This window comes from Spermophilus citellus (genome assembly GCF_964194105.1).
Source record: "Spermophilus citellus genome assembly, chromosome: 12".
Taxonomy (NCBI): Eukaryota; Metazoa; Chordata; class Mammalia; order Rodentia; family Sciuridae; genus Spermophilus; species Spermophilus citellus.
The window spans coordinates 93,792,771-93,813,979 of record NC_138198.1 but is presented as its reverse complement, the minus strand read 5'-3'; the positions used below and the strand labels follow the sequence as shown (position 1 = coordinate 93,813,979).

The following is a 21,209-nucleotide window of genomic DNA, read 5'->3' as shown; positions in this document are numbered from 1 at the left end:
AAATTCACATGTTGACATCCCAATGCCCAGTGTGAAGGTATCAGGAGGTGAGGCTTCTGGAAGGTGACAAGGTCAAAAGGATGGAGCCGTCACAAAGGGATTAGTGCCCTACTGAAAGAGGTCCAAAGGAGAGCATTAATCCTTCCAGCATGTGAAGATGCAACAAGAAGGTGCCATCCATGAGAAATGGGCCCTCACCTCACACTTATCTCCTGACACCTTCATCTTGGACTTCCCAACTGACAGAATCGTTAAGAAATAAATTTGTTGTTTATACGTGTCATGCACAGTTTATGGTATTTGGTTGTAGCAGCCCAGACAGACAAAAACACTCCCCCCATAAAGGGATAGAGAATGGGAGAATGGAGGAACGGAGAGACAAGAGAGTTGTTGAGTATGGTTCAAAATGAGATTGAGCCAAACTGGATAAATACTCTGAGGAAGTGGGTCTTGGTGCCCAAGGAAAACTGGAGGAGTCTCAGCCGGGCTGTGTGGATCTGTCTTCTCTGGTTCTGGCTTTGGGTGAATCACTGAAGGTGGCAAGGGACAGAAGCACCATTCCCTCACCTAACTAGCTCTCACTTCCTCTTTATTCCCTTTGACACTGGTACAAGGACCTTCCAGTGCTATGCACATTATATAATGGCCAACAATGGGGAGGAACCCAAGGTCTATGCATGGCTCAACAATGCAGGCACCTGGGGGTGAAGAAATGTCAAAGGGGTTAGGAAAAGATCAGGTTTCAAATCTCAGGCCGCCACCTTCCTCCAGGTGCAGCAGCTATTTACAGGCTCAAACTATCACTCTGTTCCTGGTCTCTTATAATCAATTAATCAATCAATCAATCAATCTATCTATCTATCTAGATTATATATACACACATGTACATATATACACACATACACACACACACATATATATATTTATCCTTTGTTCATCTATATTTATGTAAACTCGGATCCACCTAGAAGTCTTAGGAATATGGCCCCTGAACGTTAACCTCACTGAGGCTGCTCTGTACCTACTGACAAAGCTGTGAAGGTTCCATTCACTAACTTTTAACTCTCATTTCTGCTAATAGTATATTTGGGACATTTGCAAAAACTGAAGGTAACCAGTCTAAATATTAGAAAAAAAGTTTGTTCTAGCAATACTTTCCTGTTTTAAACAAACCAACCCCTTCTCTGGGCTCAGCCATAGAATGCATCTCAGCTCTGGGCTGGTGCCACAGATGGACCTGTGGTAATTCAGGGGTACCCCCACTCACTAGCTCCATTTCAGACAAGAACACAGTCAACCCATGAAAACTAAGTCTGTCTACATCCTGAGCATGGTGTGGTTTTGCATAGTAAGAAAATAGCTGTGGCTTCTGTAGAAATACTTAGCCTGAGTCAGGCTCTGTGGCACTCCATGGGTACTAGGTGAGCAGTACTTGGCTATATACATTCCTTAGTAAAATCTCCCAGCAGCTGGGTTATATGATGAAAGAGCAATTGGCAACTGAAATTCCATTTTCACAGGCCTGCTCACAGAGACCAAAACCAGTCTGATCCCCACACGTGGTGGGATGCCATATGACATGGGGGAGGTCGATGGTGGGAAAGTTTTCTTTTCACAATTTTCCCAACTCCCCTTAGTGTGTCCACAGATTGCAGGTCCTCCCACGCCTTGCAGTCCATGTGACAGCCACGGTCTCTGCCTGGGCTATGCCCACCCTCTCCTGCCAGCAGTCCCTGATTCCAACCTACTTCCTGTTGGCTCACCCACTGTCCAGAAGAGTTCCTAATTATTTTATTTATGGCTTTTCCTCTCTGACATCTTTTGATTCATTTCTATCACTGGAGCTGTCTAGCACAGTGTTACTTTTATAATTTATCATGGGATATTGCCTGAATAAAGGCATGAGGCCAAGTACATGAAAATTCTTAGTTTACGACATTTGTCACTTTCTCTATTAATGTCGTAATTCACCCTTTTGCCCAGGCATTTCCAACTTGGTCTCTCCTTGTCCCAGGTGCTCTCAGTTCCAACCCTGTCTGCCTGTGGGGCTGCCACCAGGCTTGTGGGGAGGGGGTTCCTGTAGGCTTCACGGACACCCAAAGGAGGGAGCAATCAGATCACTGGTGAAATAAGTGCTCGGGAAACATCTAGAAGGTATCCCAATTTAGGGTGTGTCCTACCTTACCTCTGAGGGCCAGGGGGGCCAGGCCTGGTCCTCCTCATCATGAAGGCAATAGGGGGCAAGAAGTGGGAGCGAGGCTTCTTAGGAGGAAGTTAAGAGCTATAACAAGGGGAAGGAAAGGTGGTGTACGGAGTGGCATACGGTTCTCTCTTTTCTCCCTCTGGCCACTCTGGAGTGGCATATTGAATGGCAGGACAGTTTAGCTGAGGCAGTTTGGGGATCTGGGAATGGGGGTCTAGGAATGAGAGTCTCTTTGTGTGATTTGAGAGCTATTAGGAGCCTAGTGTCAGATCCAAGGAGAAGAAGTGGTTTGGCTGGTCAAGGCTGTGAGGGACAGGGAGGAAAGGAAGGACCCTGAGGCTTCCACGTGGTCAGAATTTGCTCTGGGGGTTGGAGGCCTGGATGTGGTGGGAGGAGAAGTTAGGGAGGAGAGGAGTCACAAAGAATGCAAGATGGCAAAGCAAAAAAATCTGTGTTCCTTAGGAGAAAAGAGTAATAAATCCAAAGTACCCAAGCCCAGTTCTCTCGAGGTTCAGGCTGAGTTGCTTGTGTGTGGCCTGGAGCTCATCACTGCTGACTTTACTGTCTTTTACCTGAAGAAGTTACCACTGGAAACTGTCCCGAGGCACAAACTGAGAATAAGCAAATGTCTAGAACATTCCACAGTTTTTAGGTCAAAGTCCTACCTCCCAGATGACTTAGAGTTTTTCCTTGAAGTGATTGGACTTGTACAGAAGCACTCTAGTTAAGCAACTGCCTGCTTTTTTAAACTAAAATCTTGATTGCAAATATACAATTACCTCAAAATAGTTTCCAGACTCTTGCTGGCTCATCAAGAAAAAGATTAATCACTGGAAACTGGCTTGGGACACGGCTGGGAACCGCCTGAGGACCTGGAGTCAAGGTTCCTCTTGCCATGGTGGAGGGGCTGGAAGAAAGCTGCCAAGGTCCCGGCTTCTGCAGGGAGTCCTTCACTCCCTGTTGTTTTATTACCTTTAAACTACTTATAATCTAAGGCAAAGTTGGTTAGTGCTAGTTAGAAAGCATTCTTAAGTGGTTTTTGTTAATTTTTTTTGTTACTGGAGATTGAATAAGGGCACTCGACCACTGAGCCACATCCCCAGCCCTGTTTTTGTATTTTATTTAGAGACAGGGTCTCATTGAGTTGCTCAGAGCCTCACCAGTGAGGCCGGCTTTGAACTCACGATCCTCCTGCCTCAGCCTCCCAAGCCGTTGGGATTACAGGTGTGCGCCACCATGCCTGGCTACATACTTAAATTTTTATACCGGAAATTTCACAGTCAGCAGAAGTAGATTTATTTAATTTGTGAAGAGCTGTAGGCTAAGAAGAAAAGTTAGACTTAAAACACAGCTACAGCCTTTCAGATTCCCCCAGTTTTGATTTCAGTGTTTCTGTGGCATCCAACACCTGCCACTGTGGAAAGACTTGTTTTTTTTCAGGTGCTGGAGATCAATCCCAGGGCCTCAGGCATGCCAGGCAGGTGCTCTACAGCTGAGCTGCACCCCATCCCCAAGAGTGGAGTTTTTTTTATTTTGCTTAAGTAGGATACTACTGTGTGCAACTGTTGTATGTTCTGAGAAAAGAAAATGAACCTAATCTTGCTACCATTAAATTACTAGCACTAAGTACAGTATCTGTCACATAAAAAAAGGTTCAATGAATAATTGCTGAAAGAAAAGAGGGAAGGATGGATGGACAGGCAAGGGAGGTGGTGCGAGGGAGACAACCACACACTGGAGTAGCCTTTAACACTGTCTAGATTGGCCATAAGTGGGCAGGGTAGGCCATGTCTATACTAGGATTACTCAGCCTGGAGCTCGGGATGGCCACTGAGGCATAGGGGAGGAGGAGCAAGGCTGAGTCATCTGCCCTCTCTTAATGTAAAGCTTTGAAATTTATGACTAACATCTGCTATTCATCATAAGCTACTAATTTTACCTTCCTAAGCAATTCCTTTTATTCTTGCTTGACAACACTGATTCTGCCTCACCATCCCTTCCTTGCCTAAGGCCAGTCAGGGTCTGTCTCCCTGCCCCGTACACATGTCACTGGATCCAGAGATAGGAGTTACCTGCTCATTAAGCTGTATGACCTGTGTTTCTAAATCTTTATCAGATTTGGATGCTGAGCCACTGGAGGAAGCCCTTTTGGCAGAGGAGGGGCGAGAAGGTGTGGATCCCGGTTTAGATGCTGGACTTGATTTAGCTGCACCTGAAAGCAATCAGAGCAAATTATAAACATTGGCAATATTAAACATGATTTTTAGATATCTTGTTTTAGATACAAACCAAGTGCACTAAAAAGCAAAAGGGTTGCAGCGATCCCTTCCCATTATAAAAGGGCTACAAAAATGCTCACAAGTACACAAAATGAATCCACAGTGTCATGGTCTTGGGCAACTTATTTAATTTTTATGAGAACAGTTTCTTTTCCAAGTAACAAGGGATGTATGTTCTAGGTCCTTCTCTCTCCAGAGATAAGAATAATAGTTACAAAAGAACTCCAATTTTTTAAAAAGAAAAGGTTTTAGAAAATCTGAAATTACTACCTTGAGTTTCTGACCAAGGGCCTACATCAGATTAACACTTTGGAAGAAACATCGAAAAAGAAGAAACATGAATACAAACATTTCTCTTTTAAAATATCCCCTAGCTTCAGTCATCGAAAGAGTCTAGAAGCAATGGCATCTTCCTAGCAATGAGTACCCTGATGCCCAAATCTTAATTTCTAAATATTATTCTGCAACAAAAGGCTTCTTGAGAAATGGCTGATCCAGGGGTGAGGCAGGAAATGCACAAGCTGAGCCTAGGACACCCTGTACCAAAAAACAAGAATGTGCTCAAGGATTATTATCACAAGGATCCAGGGACCAACCTGAAGGAGTCCCACATGGCCACACTGAGGCAGTTTGAAGAATAATGGCGGTAACTCACTGTAATACATTACATACACAAGAACTCCTCAGTTCATAATGGGAGGGAGAAGAAAGGAAGACAAAGAATAAGATCTTTACAGAACACCATCAGTAAAGTAGGAAAAAAAAACATTAGAAATAGAAAATCACAATTTTGTAACGTCCATAGCTAACTCCAAAAGACTTGTCCAGATGAGAGACTTTTAGGGACCAAGACATTCCCACATATCAAGGTATTATCATTTAAATTATTTACTACAAAAGGGGACTGTGCCCTTTACAGTGGGAAGTTCTGGGGGTCAGTACCTTATCCAAGTGACCCCCGAGTATCACATCAGGAAGACCTTGCCTGTCTTGTGATCAGCTCATAGTGGACTCAGTCTAGAACATGGCACAGACATGGGAATGGCTGTAGCCAACAGGGAAGTACAAGGTACATGCAGAGAAGCTGTTGTGCTCACGGGTTAAGAACTTCTGGATCATTTCTGGGGATTCAGTCCCCTTCCCTTTTATTCTGAACAGGGAGAGGGCAGCTCTGGTTTTCACCACTCCACTGGGGTAGGTGTCCCTCCTGTGTGCTCCCCTGCCCCATTTGCCACCATAGTCCTCTACACCCTTCCCTTCTAGAAGGCTCTTGAAGGGCAAGGAACATGTTTTGTTTAATCTTTGCCACCCCAGTGCATCACACAACACTTGGCTGAACACACATTTGGTGAAGGAACAAATGTCTAAATAAATACATGAATGAGCAAATAAAACGTGATTATGTGGTTTTCAATTTTACAGTTTATTTCCAACTTCACAGTTTCCGATTTTTCTATTTTCTAACAGATTAGAAAAACACAAGAGGTCATAAAAGCAGGTATGTGACAACAGTTACAAGTTTCAACCAATACCCTAATTACAAAGTAGCCAACAGGAAGACTATAAAATTTTTATTTTTGTGTCTTCAGGTGCCTGGAGTCATTAGTTACAGATGCAAGTTACACACACACCCTTGAGAAGCACCTCAGTATTATAGCTTTCAAATACCACCCCTCTGTTCCAAAGGAAAAAATGAAGATTCTTCTTTGAAAACACCGGAAAATGGCCAATACACTTTAAAATAAAAATATTAAATTGGGAATGACTTAAGGAAGTGTACGTATTTAAAGGGTCAATCCACAGGGACCTGGAAACCTCACCTGTACATGAGGGTGTCCCAAGGAGTCTAGAGAACTTGTGGTTTGTTAGTTACTGAAACACAGCTGCAACAGCTGCAAGGACCCCTCTTCTCTGTAGGAGCCCACACAGAACATTCCTGGAACATTACTTCTGTCTTCCACTGCGTAGGTTCTCCAACCGACTGGGTAAAGCAAACAATGTGGAGGGACAGGCACAGGAAGCAGGACAGTATGACTGGGCCAGAGGCCCTTAGAAGGCAGCCACCAGACTAGGAGTGGGTGAGGGCACTTCTGGTTCCTTCTTATGAGCAATACATCCCACTTAATATAAAAACAGTCTAAGAGCAAGTACTGCCAACACCTATGACCAATACCTTCTTTTAATAAATACGTATTTATTAAGTGCCCATCAAAGGCCATGTTATGGACATTTCTAAAATGACTAAGATATAGCCTCTGCTCTCCAGAAGCTCACCTAAGAATTCCCAGGCATGGCACCCCCAACCCTCTTGGGAACAAGGCAGTGTTCTGACCCCAGAATGGTCCAGTGTGATTTGGGCTGTGTTCCCTCTGATGAAAGCCCCTGCCTCCTGTTCCCTCCCCACCTACTTTGAATGACTAGATGTACCACCCTTGAGGTCTCGGCTTAGAGGTTGCTTCCTCTGGGCTACCACAGTGCCCAGAACTCCTTCCCCAGAGGTCACACCAACCACCATGGTATAATTGTTCTCTGATGCTCACTTCTCCCACCAGGCACACTCCACGATGCAGGTGTTCCATCTGTTTGCTGTCCACTCCACATCCCCTGGCCAATGTCTGACCCAGACACACTCCATAATGGTTTTAGAATCTGCTAAATGACTCCTAGCAGAGGTATCACTCCAGCTAAAGATACCATGAAAGCTGGAGGAGTTGGAAGAGCCAGAAATACACAAAGAAAACCAAACCAGAGGTGCCAGCCTCTGACAGAGATCCCTTCCTTGATTTCCTTTCAAGATCACCTTGGGTTTTTATGCAGGCCCCTCACATGGGGAATCAGGAAGATGGGCTGGGAGGGCTGGTGCTCTAGGAGGGAGCAGGCAAGTAGTTTGTGCTGGGCTGTCCCCATCTCTGCTACACTCACTACCCTCTTCTGAGGGAAAGAGCCCATGGAAGGAAGGAGCTTCCCTCAAGCATGTGACACGCTCCTCACTCTGGGAAGTTCTTCATGAGCAGGTCAGTGACTCTGGTGTGGCTGGCTGCAATGACCAAGCTTGGTCATGAGACTCACTCATGTTCTTATACTCTGCCTTAAAAATAGGGAAGAATCAGAAGCAGAATGCTTGGAAAACAGGGCTATCTTATGTTTTCAGGATATCTAATGCAGCTTGAAGAAAACTGAACTATTTGGAGAGAAGAAGGGATCATGGCAGGCCAATCTCCAGGCATGGCCATTATCAGGTGAGTGGAGGAAGCTGGCTGGTGAGACAGGGACAGGGGTGACACACTCTACACAGGTGGGGCTGCTGTAGTTACTGATGCTCGTGCTGTTCCTGCCACACAGCCTCACAGGGAAACTTCCATGAGGAAGCACATCCCTGCTATGGACAGAGCCCAACTCAATATAATTTGTGTGGGTCTAACTTTCTCAGCTGCTGCAGTTCCAGAGTCTAGGCCTTCAAATGTCATCTGCGGGGCTGGGATTGCAGCTCAGTTGTAGAGCACTTGCCGAGCACGTGGAAGGCGGCCACCTGATGGCCAGGTGCACAGGGTCCAAGTGAAGGTAAGACCTAAAGGTAGTACCAGGATTCTGCCTCACCTGTTCAGGAGCCAGGCCAGGAGCACAGAGGACACACCTCATGCAGGCAGAGACATACCTGGCTGCAGGGCCAGGTAGGTCACAATGGACCTCACAGGCTACTGTCAGGTGCCAGTGCAGACATGCCCTGAGGTACTGGGTTTGATCCTTAGCACTACATTAAAAATAAATAAATAAATAAAGGCACTGTGTACATCTACAACTAAAAAATATTTTTTAAAAATGTCATCTGTTTCTCAGATCTCATACGCTCAGCTGGGGCTCAGGGCCTCGGATCTGTCACACTGGCCCATGTGGATGCCCCTTACAGATGCCCTAAAATGAGAAGGAGGGCATTAAGTCTGCCTGGGTGTTCTCACTGCTCTACCACCTTACTCACAGGGATGGAGGAACAGCCTTCAGTGTCCTGCATGGTGACACGATGCAGGATGAACACAAGGAGGAAAAATTTAATAACTTTAAGTAATGAGTATCTGACATTTAAAATTAGGGGGGCTTGGAAATTCTGATTATGTTGGAAAGAAACTAATCGAGGGAAATAAATGATAAGTGAGGATATGGCACTAGCTAATTACACATTTATGTCTTCTGAATAAACAGGAAAAATTCTTTCTTTCTTTTTTTTTTTTTTTAAAGAATTCAGGGTTAAACCCAAAGCTCATCTTCAGAAGAATGAAAGGGAGCCCTTCAAACATCACAAGCTACCATTTGACATGGAAGTAACTTACCCCTCCGGTTGTCACATAATTAACACAAAGAAATGCTAACTGTAAAAAAATCAAAATGAAATCTTTTGACCTCCTTATATTTACTGTTTTAATCTGCTGTATAGGTCCTGCTATCTCTTTTCAAATAATCACACTCTGAAGAATATCTAGCTTCAGGGGCCAGGTAGTCTTTTCCCATTTACCTGGGCCACTATTATAAAGTGTTATTAGAAAGTTTATCAATGTCAGTAAGTTTAACATTGATATCATGCTTTTATAAAAGCTAGTGTGTATTTTATATAAGCTAGTGTTTATATTCCAGTATTTCGAAGTGACACAATAATGTCCTGTATAGCGTCCAACACTGGTTTTAGAGACGGAAGTCCTCAGTAGCTGCCTTCTTGCTTCCCAGAATGCCCCGCTCTCCCAGGGATCCTGCTTATTTCTGTGCCTTCCCATGCCTCTTTCCTAAATGGTGCTTATGCATAAAACCATTTAGATAATTTAAATAACACAAATATATTGATATAATTTATGTAATATTTTTTAGAGAGGGCAGCTACTCTGGGTACAATACGGATTTAGATTTTTTTTCCAGTTATCAAACATTTCAATTTTTTTTTCAAGCTGCATTTGATGATGTCCTGATAACATAATTAGTGGTAGCCCCGTTTTATAAGCAATTGTTTTGCCCTCAAGCTTCTCTCTCCCTCCTCAATTTTCCCTTTCAAAATAAAAAGGAGTTTCAGAAGCAGAGGAAAATAGACATAAATTTGTAAAAGTCCCTGTAATTCTCTGAATTTACCCACTGGATATGGACACGATTTACATGGCCAGTCTCTGAGCAGTCGTGTCTTAATTAATGCCTTTAGGATTTGGTGCATAAATATGATTCTAAGGCATTTTAACCATAGTTGTAAAAAAACAGCCGAGTGAGTGGTCTGACTCACTGCCTTAGTGAAGCCCAAGGATCGCTGTGTCTAATGTCAATAATTAGTAGTTTGCTTCATGTTTATGGAAAAGGCTACATTTTGGGCTGATGAGGCTCAATGGATTCAGAAGGGTGAAGTAAATAAAAGCACTGTACTTGGTTTTAACTCTGATAGAATTTAGAAATTCTCACATAATTTACTAGGTTCCTTTTGCCAAAATCATAAACAGAAGAGCTAAAAATATGACATTAATACTGTTGACAAGAACCACAGAGACATTAAAAACATGAGCGCGTGCGCATGCAGGAAGCCACTGCTCTTCTGGTCATCCTCAACTTGTCTGCTTTGAGAGACTGTTCCTCTCCCCCACTCCACCCCCACCCCCTTCTTGTTCATTGAAACCCCACAGAACTGAAACTGGGGAAAAGCATCTGGGCCAGACTGATGAGAAGAGAGTTTCCACAAGAAGAGAACTTATGGGGACTTACTTAGTGACTGACATCAGAGCCATCAGACTGCATATGAGTGACAATTTCTACACAATTCTCATTACTGTAAATTGACATAATAAAGACTTGAGTCTTTCCTTAAAAAATGGCTCTAGACCTTCATTTTGAATACTCTGTGATCTGCTCTGAAGGCAAAAACCAAAAAACAAAACACACACACACACAAAACCCGACTTCATGGCCAGAGTTTGGTCCTAATGGAGCTTTAAAAGGGTTCCAGGATCCTGGTTCAGAAGATCATTAAGAGGGCATTTCTTTTATTTTGAAATTAGCAGTTCATGGCCCTATGGCTCTGTCCTTACCTATGCAGCCAATGGCAAAGTCTGGCTATTCTTTTTTACTACTTTAGTGTCAGCTCATAAAAGTGGGCAGCTTGGGCTGGCTCCGCACAGCAAGCATGAGCCATGAACAACATTGAAGTGGGGATGAAGACCTGGCATGGGACTGAACTCCTTCAACCCACCTCCAGGGAGGCAGGAGAGTGGGTAAGAGTGGGGCTCTGCCCTGAGGCCTCCACAGGAATCCTGGCTCTGTTGTTTGCTGAGTGGGCTGACTTTTGTTGCCATCCTGCTTACTTTAGGTTTATGATAGGAATAACAAATAGTGTCTGCTCCCCAAACTTTGGAGGAATTACTTGGGAAAGTCTTTTACAAAAACCTGGCACATAGTAAGTAAGTGCTCAATAAATGTTGGCCCTATCACTATTCTCACTTAGCAAAAGAGACTTGATTCAACAAATGATGCAAAAGAACACTGGCTTCCCAGTTCTAGACACTAGCAAAATAAAAACAAAACTGCTAATAAGGAAACGAGATTGACTTTTATTAAAGAACAAACACAAAACTTCATAAAAACTGATGAACCTATAACCTATCAGTGGGCTCCAGGGCCTAGGATCCCCCACTCCATGTACTCTTTGATAGTACTAAAAATCAGTGGTTGCTCTAGCTCAAGTCTCTGTGCTCCTTCTTAAATTACTTTGTTTGTTAGTTTGTTCGTTCATTCATATGACAAATATTGATCAAACCCCTACTATATATCTGGCAAGTTAATAGGCACTGGGGATAAAATAATGAAGTAAGCATAAAAGATGCCCATTCATGTGGAATTCATGTTCTAACAGGGGGATGGAGACAATAAACAAAACACAATAAATTAATAAGTGACAGAGAAAAGAAGAAAACAGTGCTTTGGGAAAGGGAAAAGCAGAAAACGGAGCAGGGTAGGGTAAGGAGAGTCAGGATGGAGTGGGTAGGAGGTGATTTTACATGGGACCTTGGTCTTCAGTTTCAACCACTCACTCAGATCTGAGGGGCTTCCACAGGCCACATTCATGTGAGTCTGCTCAGAATGGAAATCAGGAGCACCTAGCACCAGCAAGGTAATGTCAGGTGCTTCTCTGGGTGGAAGTGTTTTAGCAGCCTAGCAAGGAAGTGAGAGGCACTAGACAGGATCACCCTGGCTTCAAAGTCTCACTCGTCACAGAGGCCAACAGCTCTTATACCAACTCCAGGATCACTACAAGGGACAGGACAGAGGCAAGAGTAATCCTTAGGTCTTCAAGGGTGTGATGAGGACGTTAGATCTGAACCAAGAATTGAGGGAGGTAAGGGAAGTGACAGCCAGGTGCACAGTAGTCCAAGTGAAGGAAAGACCTAAAGATAGTATCAGGATTCTGCCTCACCTGTTCAGGAGCCAGGCCAGGAGCAGAGAGGGCACACATCATGCAGGCAGAGACATACCTGGCTGCAGGGCCAGGTCACAATGTACCTCACAGGCTACTGTCAGGTGCCAGTGCAGAGAGACATGCCCTGAGCTGGTTTGAAGAGGCTCACTCTGCCTGCCAGGTGGAGTACAGACTGCGAGGGTAGAGGAAGAAAGAAAGGCCAGGTAGGAGGCTGCTGCAGTCAGTCCTCTGGGTCTGCACAGGATGAGTTTTGTTTTTGGTAAAGTTGTGATGGTTTTAAAAAACCCTATTGTATACCCCCACAGAATAGCCACCAAATGCCCATCAATTTTACAGTCTCTGTGTTGCAATGTTAACAAGAGAAAACAAAGAAGACATTTTCTGCAATCAATAGCATTTGCCATTGATTCCAAGGGGAGGGCTGAAGGAAAAACAGGCAGGGCTAAGAGCTATGAGTCAGCCTGTGTCCCTCCCAGCCAGCGCTCAGGGGTCATCGCACAGCACAATAAAAGGGCTTGCCCCGTGAGAGCCCAGCAGCAGGGCATGCTGCAGGCCAGGGGCCTCTGGAGGGTGTGGCTGCTGCTGCAGAGCCAGCAGAGCTCTGGGGACCCTCTGGACCCTCTAGGCTGACCAGGTCCTACGATGGACAGCAAATGGAAGCGCTCACGTACTGAGTTACTTCTGCCCTGCTTACTGTCCCTGCTGGGGATGATGTGCTTATTTTTAGCCATCATGTGATTCTCCAGTATTTTCCAGGCTCTACTTGAGTCACTCTGGTTTCAGAGAATTTTTCATAGGGGGAAAAAAAATTCAGGAAAGCACATTTTAGAAAGGCTTCGATCTTAAAAATTCTGACTCTTAAATAGTTATTTCAATCTGGTGTGTTTTTTTTTTCAATCAACTACTGGATTATCATGCCTCTTTGCACTTTGATAGAAAATTAAGTAGATCTGAAACATATTACATACCAAATCTAATGACTGCCGGAGTTTAGAATCTGATTTTTAATTGTTCTCAGCAACAGAAATGGTGAGGATCCCTTTAACTCACTAAAACCCACATCTCAAATCCTAACAGTGAGATCAGGAGCCCTTTGCCTTTTTATGGTGGAATCACAGCCCGGCATACTGAGCAGCCCACGGAGAACAGACACACACAGGTACTGCCACGAAGCTGCCACCCTGGTGCCACCTCTGGCATGTAGCACTCACGTGAGCAAGAAGCTTACCAAACAAGAGGGGCATTTTGAGGGAGCCCAAGTACTTGATTACTTTATGACATATAGTCCTTTAACCTCAGTCAGAGTGCCTGTCGACACGCAATGCCCCTGTTCTGATGGTGTTGTGCTCCAGCGGCACCAACCGTCCCAGCACACAATCATGGTCTGCGCCCACACAGCAAATCAGAACTGGAAGTGAGAGCTGGGAGCAGGGCCACTAGAGTCATCCGCTCTCCTTTACCTATAGAAAATGCTCCTTTTCCTGAGTTCTCTGCTTCCCCAACCAACAGCCCAGCTGGGCATGAGTGGATCTTTTGTCCTTGGTCTCCTCCTGTCCCCTACTTCCCATAATCATCAAGCTGTGATCATACCTTCATAATCCACCTGGCTACCACCTTCACTTAGGCCACCTCTCCTAGGTGGCTAGCTAGTCTTCTGAATTGTAAGTGTACCCCTTCTAATGCCTTCTCTATAAGGTGGAACAAATTCCTGCTTAAAGCTTTTAAAGACCTTCAACAGTCTCCACTATAAACTCTGTAAACCTCTGTGACCAACAGACTCTAAAGTGACTCCCCCCACCCCATTCCAATGACCTCTGCTTCCTGGTCTTAACATATTTGTATAATAGTCTCTCCTGGAGGGGGTGTGTGGGAACCTGTGACTGGTTCTACACAACAGAGGTGGTGGGAAGCCACTCACACCAGCATGTTACGATACACACGCCTGTGTCTTGCTGGTGAACATGCTGGTGAGACCTTCTCCACTAGCCTTGAAGAAGCAGCTGCCACAAGGTAAGCACTCTGTCAGAAAGCCCAATTGCAAGGAGGGAGGAGTAGTCTCTAGGTATTGAGAGTAGCTTCCAGCAAGAAATGAAAGCCCTGATCCTATAGCTGCAAGGAAACTGTCAAGTATTTGGGAGCCTGGAAGTGAATCTTAACTAGTCGAGCCTCTGATGAGACCAGAGCCCCGGTGGACACTTGCAGCTTGGTGAGACCCTAATGCAGAAAGCCCAGCTAAGCTCTGCCTGGGCTTTATTATTTGTGAACACATGTATGTTGTTTTGTGCTGCTAAGTTTGTGATTCTCTGTTCCTTTTAAGGTAATAACAAGGGTCCTGTTTGACTCTGCAGCCCAGTATCTCAAAACATCCACACAGAACAACATGCACTTCACTGAACAGAGCACATTCTCTTGAGTTCCACATTGTTTTTTTTCTGTCTGGAATGCTTGTCACCACACCCTTTATCTGGCTAACTTCTACTCATTCCTTAAGTCTTAGCTGAACTTCACTTTCCCCAGAAACCTCAAGAGATTATGCAAGACAAGTTTAGGTAGCCTTCCTATGCTTACCAGTCTCCAGAATTCCTTGCAGGCCACAACAAACATTGTTGGGAGACTAAATGAACGAATGAGAATTCAAGTAAAGTTTTCACAAAAAGGACAAGGAAAACCAAGAAGTAGGACACATTTATCCTTCTAACAAATATTTTCTGAGCTCCTATGTAGTGTGCTGTGACAGTGTTACGGTGCAAGGTGCTTCTCAGGTGATGGAGATGGCTGGAGAGACTTCAAAACCAGCCATAGGGTGGCACGATCCAAATGAACACTGTCAGTGATTCCAGTTAAATCAACTTGACAGACAGACAGCACATGAGAGCCTCTGGGTCAGCAGGGCAGAACTGGCTTACCGTTTAGTTTATCCAATTCAAAGAAATTCCAGACAATTCCTCAGGTCAGAACTGTTTTATATTCTGCCCAAAATACCAAGTGACAAAGAAAGGCATTGATAATAAAGAAAAATAGGTTCTTGGGCAATCTGTGATATTCTGCTCAAGGAAACTGAGAGTGACTATTGTATTAGTTTCTTTTGAGAAGTGACAAGGTTTCCTGTCAAGCTGAAAAGCAAAACAGCAACTTATTGTACCTTTTAGAGAAGAGGGCTGACCCAGCCAGGACAATGGGTTGAGCTGCTGAGTCAGCAAACATTTCATACCCAGGGAGCGGCTATGTAAGAATGACCCAGGGCCTGTTGTGAAAGGACCCATGCTGCTCTAAACGGACTAGAGCCACTGCTTCCCCCAGTGCAGAGGGGACAACAATGGAAGCCATCAGCCCTCTCAGCAGAGAGCTGTGTGAGGAATCAGGAAATAATGCCAAATTTGTCTCAGGGGCTTACTCTTCACTTTGAAATCCCTCGGACCATTTGTCCAGAGAAATATATGAATTGAAGGATTAAGAAACCAGAGATTAGTAATCCTACTAATCTGGGGCTCAGCCTTCTGGGCTTTATCCACATTTCTGCTTTAGGGCTGATAAGAGACCTGGAACAAGTAGCTTCACATTTCCTTCATTTATAAATGTAGATAAAATACAGCAACTCTTTCTCATTCCAAATCCTATTGAGAGGATGAATGGGAACGTTTTCAAACTTTAAAAATTTATTTTACAAAAGGTAAATGCCACACCAATAGCAGTGTGTGTGCTCTGCTGTTTCAAGGATCAGTAACATTGAGTGCTTTTCATTCCCTCTTTGCACCCTGCAATTTGAATTCAGTTTGTGAAAATTTACTGTGGTTCAATACAGTGCAGGGAGAAAATAAGAGTATTTGTCATATTTGAGAGGCAATATAATCAAATGGTGTGGGCTCTGGAATCAGTATTAGGCTTCAAATTTTGAATACCCTACTTTTAGTTACCCTGGTAAATCACTGAACCCCTCGGGCCCTTAGTTTTCTAGATTCTAAAATTATAATTGTATCTTTTAGGATTGTGGTAAAGCTAAATTGAACTAATACACCAATCAAGTGCTTAGAATAATAGTTGGAACTTAGTATGTGCTCAATAAATATTTGCTAGTATTACTGATTTCCTGTACATTTTAAATGTTTTCCTTTCCCCTAAGTTTCATGAAAAATTCTATTCATATTAGATTTAGATTTTAAGAGTGAAACAATAACAGCACAGCATTTCATAGGTTTTGATCTCTAGGCTTCACAAAATTCTAGTTTTAAAGAAAACTATGCACATACTTTGATTCTAGTAAGTCAAAATAATTAAAAATCATAAAATGAATTAGTAGCATCTGTTAAAAATGCTGTCTCAGTAGGCAACCAAATTGGAATACAAATGAAAAATGCATGGCTCTTTCAAAGACTCTCCCAGGAGATTCCTATTTGAAAATCCTGAATTATTCTTGCTTCTTTGCTCTTCTCTGTGCCCCAAACACCAAACTCGGGGATGGGGTTGTGGCTCAGCGGTAGAACATTCGCCTTGCACATGCGAGACCCTGGGTTTGATCCTCAGCACCACATAAAAATATATGAATAAAATAAAGGTATTGTGTCCAATTACAAATAAAAAATAAATATTTTTAAAAACTAAAAAACAAAAAAACACCAAACTCACAGATATTTAGGATGGTGGTAAGACAGAGCACTGTTCACATTTTATGCTGTGGTTTTGCCACCATTACAGGTAGGTGCTATGGTCTGAATGCTTGTGTTGCCCCAAACTCCCATGTTGCAGCCAGATCTCTGATGTGATGATTTCAAGAGGTGGGTCGTTCAGAGGCAATTGGGTCCTCCCGGCAGCCCTGGGGAATGGATTAAGTGCTCTGACAAAGAGCCTTGGGGAGTTTCCCTTTTTTACCACTTGAGAACACAATATAAAGGTGCCCTGTACAAGAAATGTCTACGAGAAACATGTCCTCACCAGACACTGAATCTGCTGATTTATGATATTTTGTTACAACGGCTCAAATAGATTATGACAGTAGGAAAATGTAGGCTCAATTATTCTTTGCAACGAAAGTATCCTGATGCTGGGGCTGGAGGTGTGGCTCAAGCAGTAGCGTGCTCGTCTGGCATGCGTGCGGCCCGGGTTCAATCCTCAGCACCACATACCAACAGAGATGTTGTGTCCGCCGAGAACTAAAAAATAAATATTAAAAATTCTCTCTCTCTCTCTCTCTCTTTCTCCTCTCTCACTCTCTCTTAAAAAAAAAAAAAAGAAAGTATCCTGATGCTTATCAGTGTTCCTCATATATTGTACAAATGATAGGCAACTGAAAGAACAAAACCACCATATCTCTCTTCTTCTGGGGAAAAGGGAGTCTCCTCTAAGAATTTAATTATTGGGGCCATTAAAGTGATTCTTAACATCTTCTCCAGGTCTTGATGTAGCTAAGGGAGCAGCTACTAAGTGGTATGCAGTTTAGCAATGGGACAGTTTCTTAATATGAGTAGGCCTAAGGGACACAAATGCTGACATGGGACAGGCACTGAGTGAAAAGACACAAACATCATTCTACATAACCTCTGTTCAAAAAGATGCCTTGTTAATTATGGTGCTGGAAAGAAACGTATCTCTTCCTTGGACTGGGATGATATTGCTTTATCTCTGAGAATGGAATATTCGATCCTGGCAGTAAGTAGGTAGTAAGCAGGAGGGTATGTTGTTAGGTGACTGGGACTAGGAGATAGTATCAAGCAAGTACCTTGCTGGGAAGTTGTAAAATATACGGGAATGACTCATCTTGATGATCTCATCATGAAAGGACAACAAGGGTGCCTTTGCCTACCCTACCGGTCTCTGGGAAGTCACATGCTATTATGAACTACCCCAGTAAAGAGCAGATAAGGGAAAACGTATTTCTTAGAGTAAATGATGACTCTGTGGTGAGACCAATATCAGTGGTTAAAAGAGGGAGTTTCTCCAAAGGTAAATAGAGACTTGCTTCTTGGCAAAAATAAGACCAAGGAAATTCTACACAAAGGCACAGGCTGGAGGTCAAGGTTAGGACCTCTTGAGTGGTATTTAACTTCTTGAGTATACCCCCTTAGACTCTAATCAAAGTAAGTCCCTGTTAAAACATCAACATCCTTTGAAGCTTTAGTATTCACAATATCTAGGACATAATCCAAAATTATTCCAACATATGGAGAGTCAGGACAATATGATGTATTCTCAAAGGAAAATACAATCAGCAGATGCCCACCACAAGGTGGCCAGGATGGTGGAGTAAGCCGACAATAGCTTTGAAGCAATGACCATAAGTATGCTCAGTGAATGAAAGGAAAATATGCTCATAACAAATGAAAAGGTAGGCAAACTCAGCAGAGAAAGATAAACAAGAAAAATTAAAGACTGACCTATTTTTTTGTGGTGCTGGGATTGAACCCAGAGTTTCACACATGCCAGGCAAGTGCTTTACCACTGATCTACATTCTTGGCCTTAAAAGAAAACAGTTAAAAACTGAGAAATACAATAGCTAAAATGAGTACTGTACTCAATACCAGAATGGAGATGCCATAGGGTGGAGAGGATAAACTTGAAGATACATCAACAGAAAACAAAAACTGGGGAGGAAGTCAACACTGCTTCAGAAAACTGTGGTATAATTTCAACAGATCTAACCTATAGGTAAATGAAGTTCTAGGAAAATTAGATGTAAAGAAGAAAGCTAAGAACATATTTGAAAAAATAATGCTGAAAATTTCCCCCAGACAGATTATGGATTCAGAAAGCTTACTGAACTCTGAAACACAATAAAGAGAAAAAGTTGACTATACCCAGAGAAAATGACATATTATGTACAGGAAAAGAAGGATGGCTTACGTTTGGAGGCTATCAGCGTGAATAATATCTTTAAGGTGCTTCAAGAAAAAAGAAAGTATGTCTGGTTTAAATTCTTTATCTAGTAGAAATATTCCTTAAGAATGAGTGGAAAATTTAGACAGTGACAGAAAAAGCAAATCTAAAAACAAATTTGTTACCACTGAACCTGTACTATAAGAAATATTAAATGTTTTTCAGTCTAAAGAGAACTGAAACCAATAGGGGTCTCATACGTTCAGAAATGAAAAAATGAGAAATGGTAACTATATGAAAAACAGGCTATTTTTTCCTCTTATTTCTTTATAATACATATGACTGTTTAAAGCAGCACTGCCTACTAGAAGTGTGTGAACAATATCATTTAAAATTTTCCAGTGGTCACATCAAAAAGTTAAAAAAGATCAATTTTAACATATGAAAAATACATATCTACAATATAATTCCTACATGGAATCAGTATGAAGTTACTAGATATATATATATATATTTTTTTTTCCTTTTTTTTAAGTCTTCTAAACCCAGCATGAATTTTATATATGCAGGACGTCTCAAGTACTCAAAAGACACTGTGTACTGGACAATGTGAATGTAAAGTAGAAGTCATAAGATTGTCTTGTGAGGTTTATAATGAATGTAGATGTAATACATAGAATAACCAAAACAAAGGACAGTGGGGAGGGGGTTTGCAAAGTTTCCATATTTTACATAAGGGCTACAATGTTCATTTTAAGTATGCTGTGAAAAGATATGAATACATATAATCCTGAGAGCAACCACAAAAAATTAATGCAAAAAGGTATAGTTAGAAAGACACTAGATAAATTAAAATAAAACTCTAAGTATTTAAAAATCCAGAAGCTAACAGGAAAGGAGAAACAGCAAAAAAAAAAAAAAAAAAAAAAAACAAATAGTAATTTGGTAGACATAAATCCAAACAAATCAATAATTACCCTAAGTATCAATACACTTAATAGTCTAATTAAAAGGCAAAGACTACCATACCACAATGAATAGAAAAGCAAGACCCACTTATATGCTGTCTATAAGAAACATAATTTAAATGCAAACACAAGATAGGTAGAAAGTTAGTCTATTAGAGAAAAAGACATCATGCAAACAGTAGGTATAAGAAAGTTGGAGTGGTTCTATTATCATCAGATAAAATACACTTAAAGACAAAAATTATTTTCAAAGAAATAAAAAGGTCAATTAAATAGGATTACAATTGTAAATGTGTATGTATTTAGTAACAGAACCTTACAAAAAACAGGAACACAAAATTGGGAGAATGGAAGAAACAGACAATTCCACAATCAATCAGTGCATGAAGAATTAACATTATCTTTGTAGCCATTATTAGAACTAGACAAACAAAACAAAACAAAACCCTTCATCAAACACACAGAATCTGAAAAACACTATCAACCATCTTTATTTCTGAACATTATATGACAACTATAGAGCACATATTCTTTTCAAATGCATGTGGTACACTGACCAAGAGAGAATCTCTCTCTCTCTCTCTCTCTCTGGTACCAGGGATTGAACCCAGGGGCACTTTATCACATACCCACTCTTTTTATATTTTATTTTGAGACAGAGTCTCATTTAGTTGCTTAGGGCCTTGCTAAGTTGCCGAGGCTGGCTTTAAATTTGGCAATCTTCCTGCCTCATCCTCACCAGCTGATGGAATTAACGGTGTACACTACCATACCTGGTGAGAGACAATATTTTGAGACACAAAGACAAGATTAGAATGATGATAAAACCCACCCTTACTGCTATATTTCAATGCCTTTCTTAAAAACACAAAAAAGTAAAGCCAAATTTGCTTTCTCAAATGAAGGTGAGTAGTGATGCTTATTTAGATTGTAGGTGCTCTACGAATGCTTATACACTGCTAAAAAATAAATGAACAAACATGGTTACATTTTTAGACTGTATGACTAGTCTTGGAGAATCCAAAATCAAAGGTAATTCAGAGTATTCAAATATTCAGTATCTTGTTTTTTCTTAATGGATAGAATGCCTTTATTTTGTTTATTTTTATGTGGTGCTGAGGATCAAACCCAGTGCCTCACGCATGTTAGGCAAGCACTCCGCCCCTGAGCTACAGCCAGGATCATTTTTGAAAAACACAGGATTTATTTAAATTTACATTTAGGAATTTAATTATGATTGTTCAAATACTTTGTTCTATTAGTTGTTTTCTTTTAGAAACTACTTTTCAAGCATTTCCATTAACCTGATTTCAAGGCTGAAACACTGAAGTCTCTAAGGAAAAGAGAAAGCTCAGACTTAACTCCCATAGCAACTCTAAATTCATCACACTATATTTATATATGGGTGTTTGATTTTAATGCATTAATGTATGTGAATTTGCAATGTGTCTAAGCTGTAGTTGCTATAGAAACCATAATTTTGAATTTTCTTTTAAGTTTAGTAAGTGCTCACACATAA

At 42.0% G+C, this 21,209-nt stretch overlaps 1 protein-coding gene across 4 annotated transcripts in view; it reads right to left on the bottom strand.

Annotated features, from left to right (window-relative positions):
• MAPRE2 (microtubule associated protein RP/EB family member 2) overlaps positions 1–21,209 on the bottom strand; it is a 153,814-nt gene that overhangs the window by 12,196 nt on the left and 120,409 nt on the right. For all 4 annotated transcript variants that reach the window (XM_081262964.1, XM_081262963.1, XM_081262962.1 and 1 more), the window contains one exon: positions 4,276–4,415. In XM_081262964.1, the coding sequence (XP_081119090.1) occupies positions 4,276–4,415 (140 nt within the window). The remainder of the gene's footprint in view (positions 1–4,275; positions 4,416–21,209) is intronic.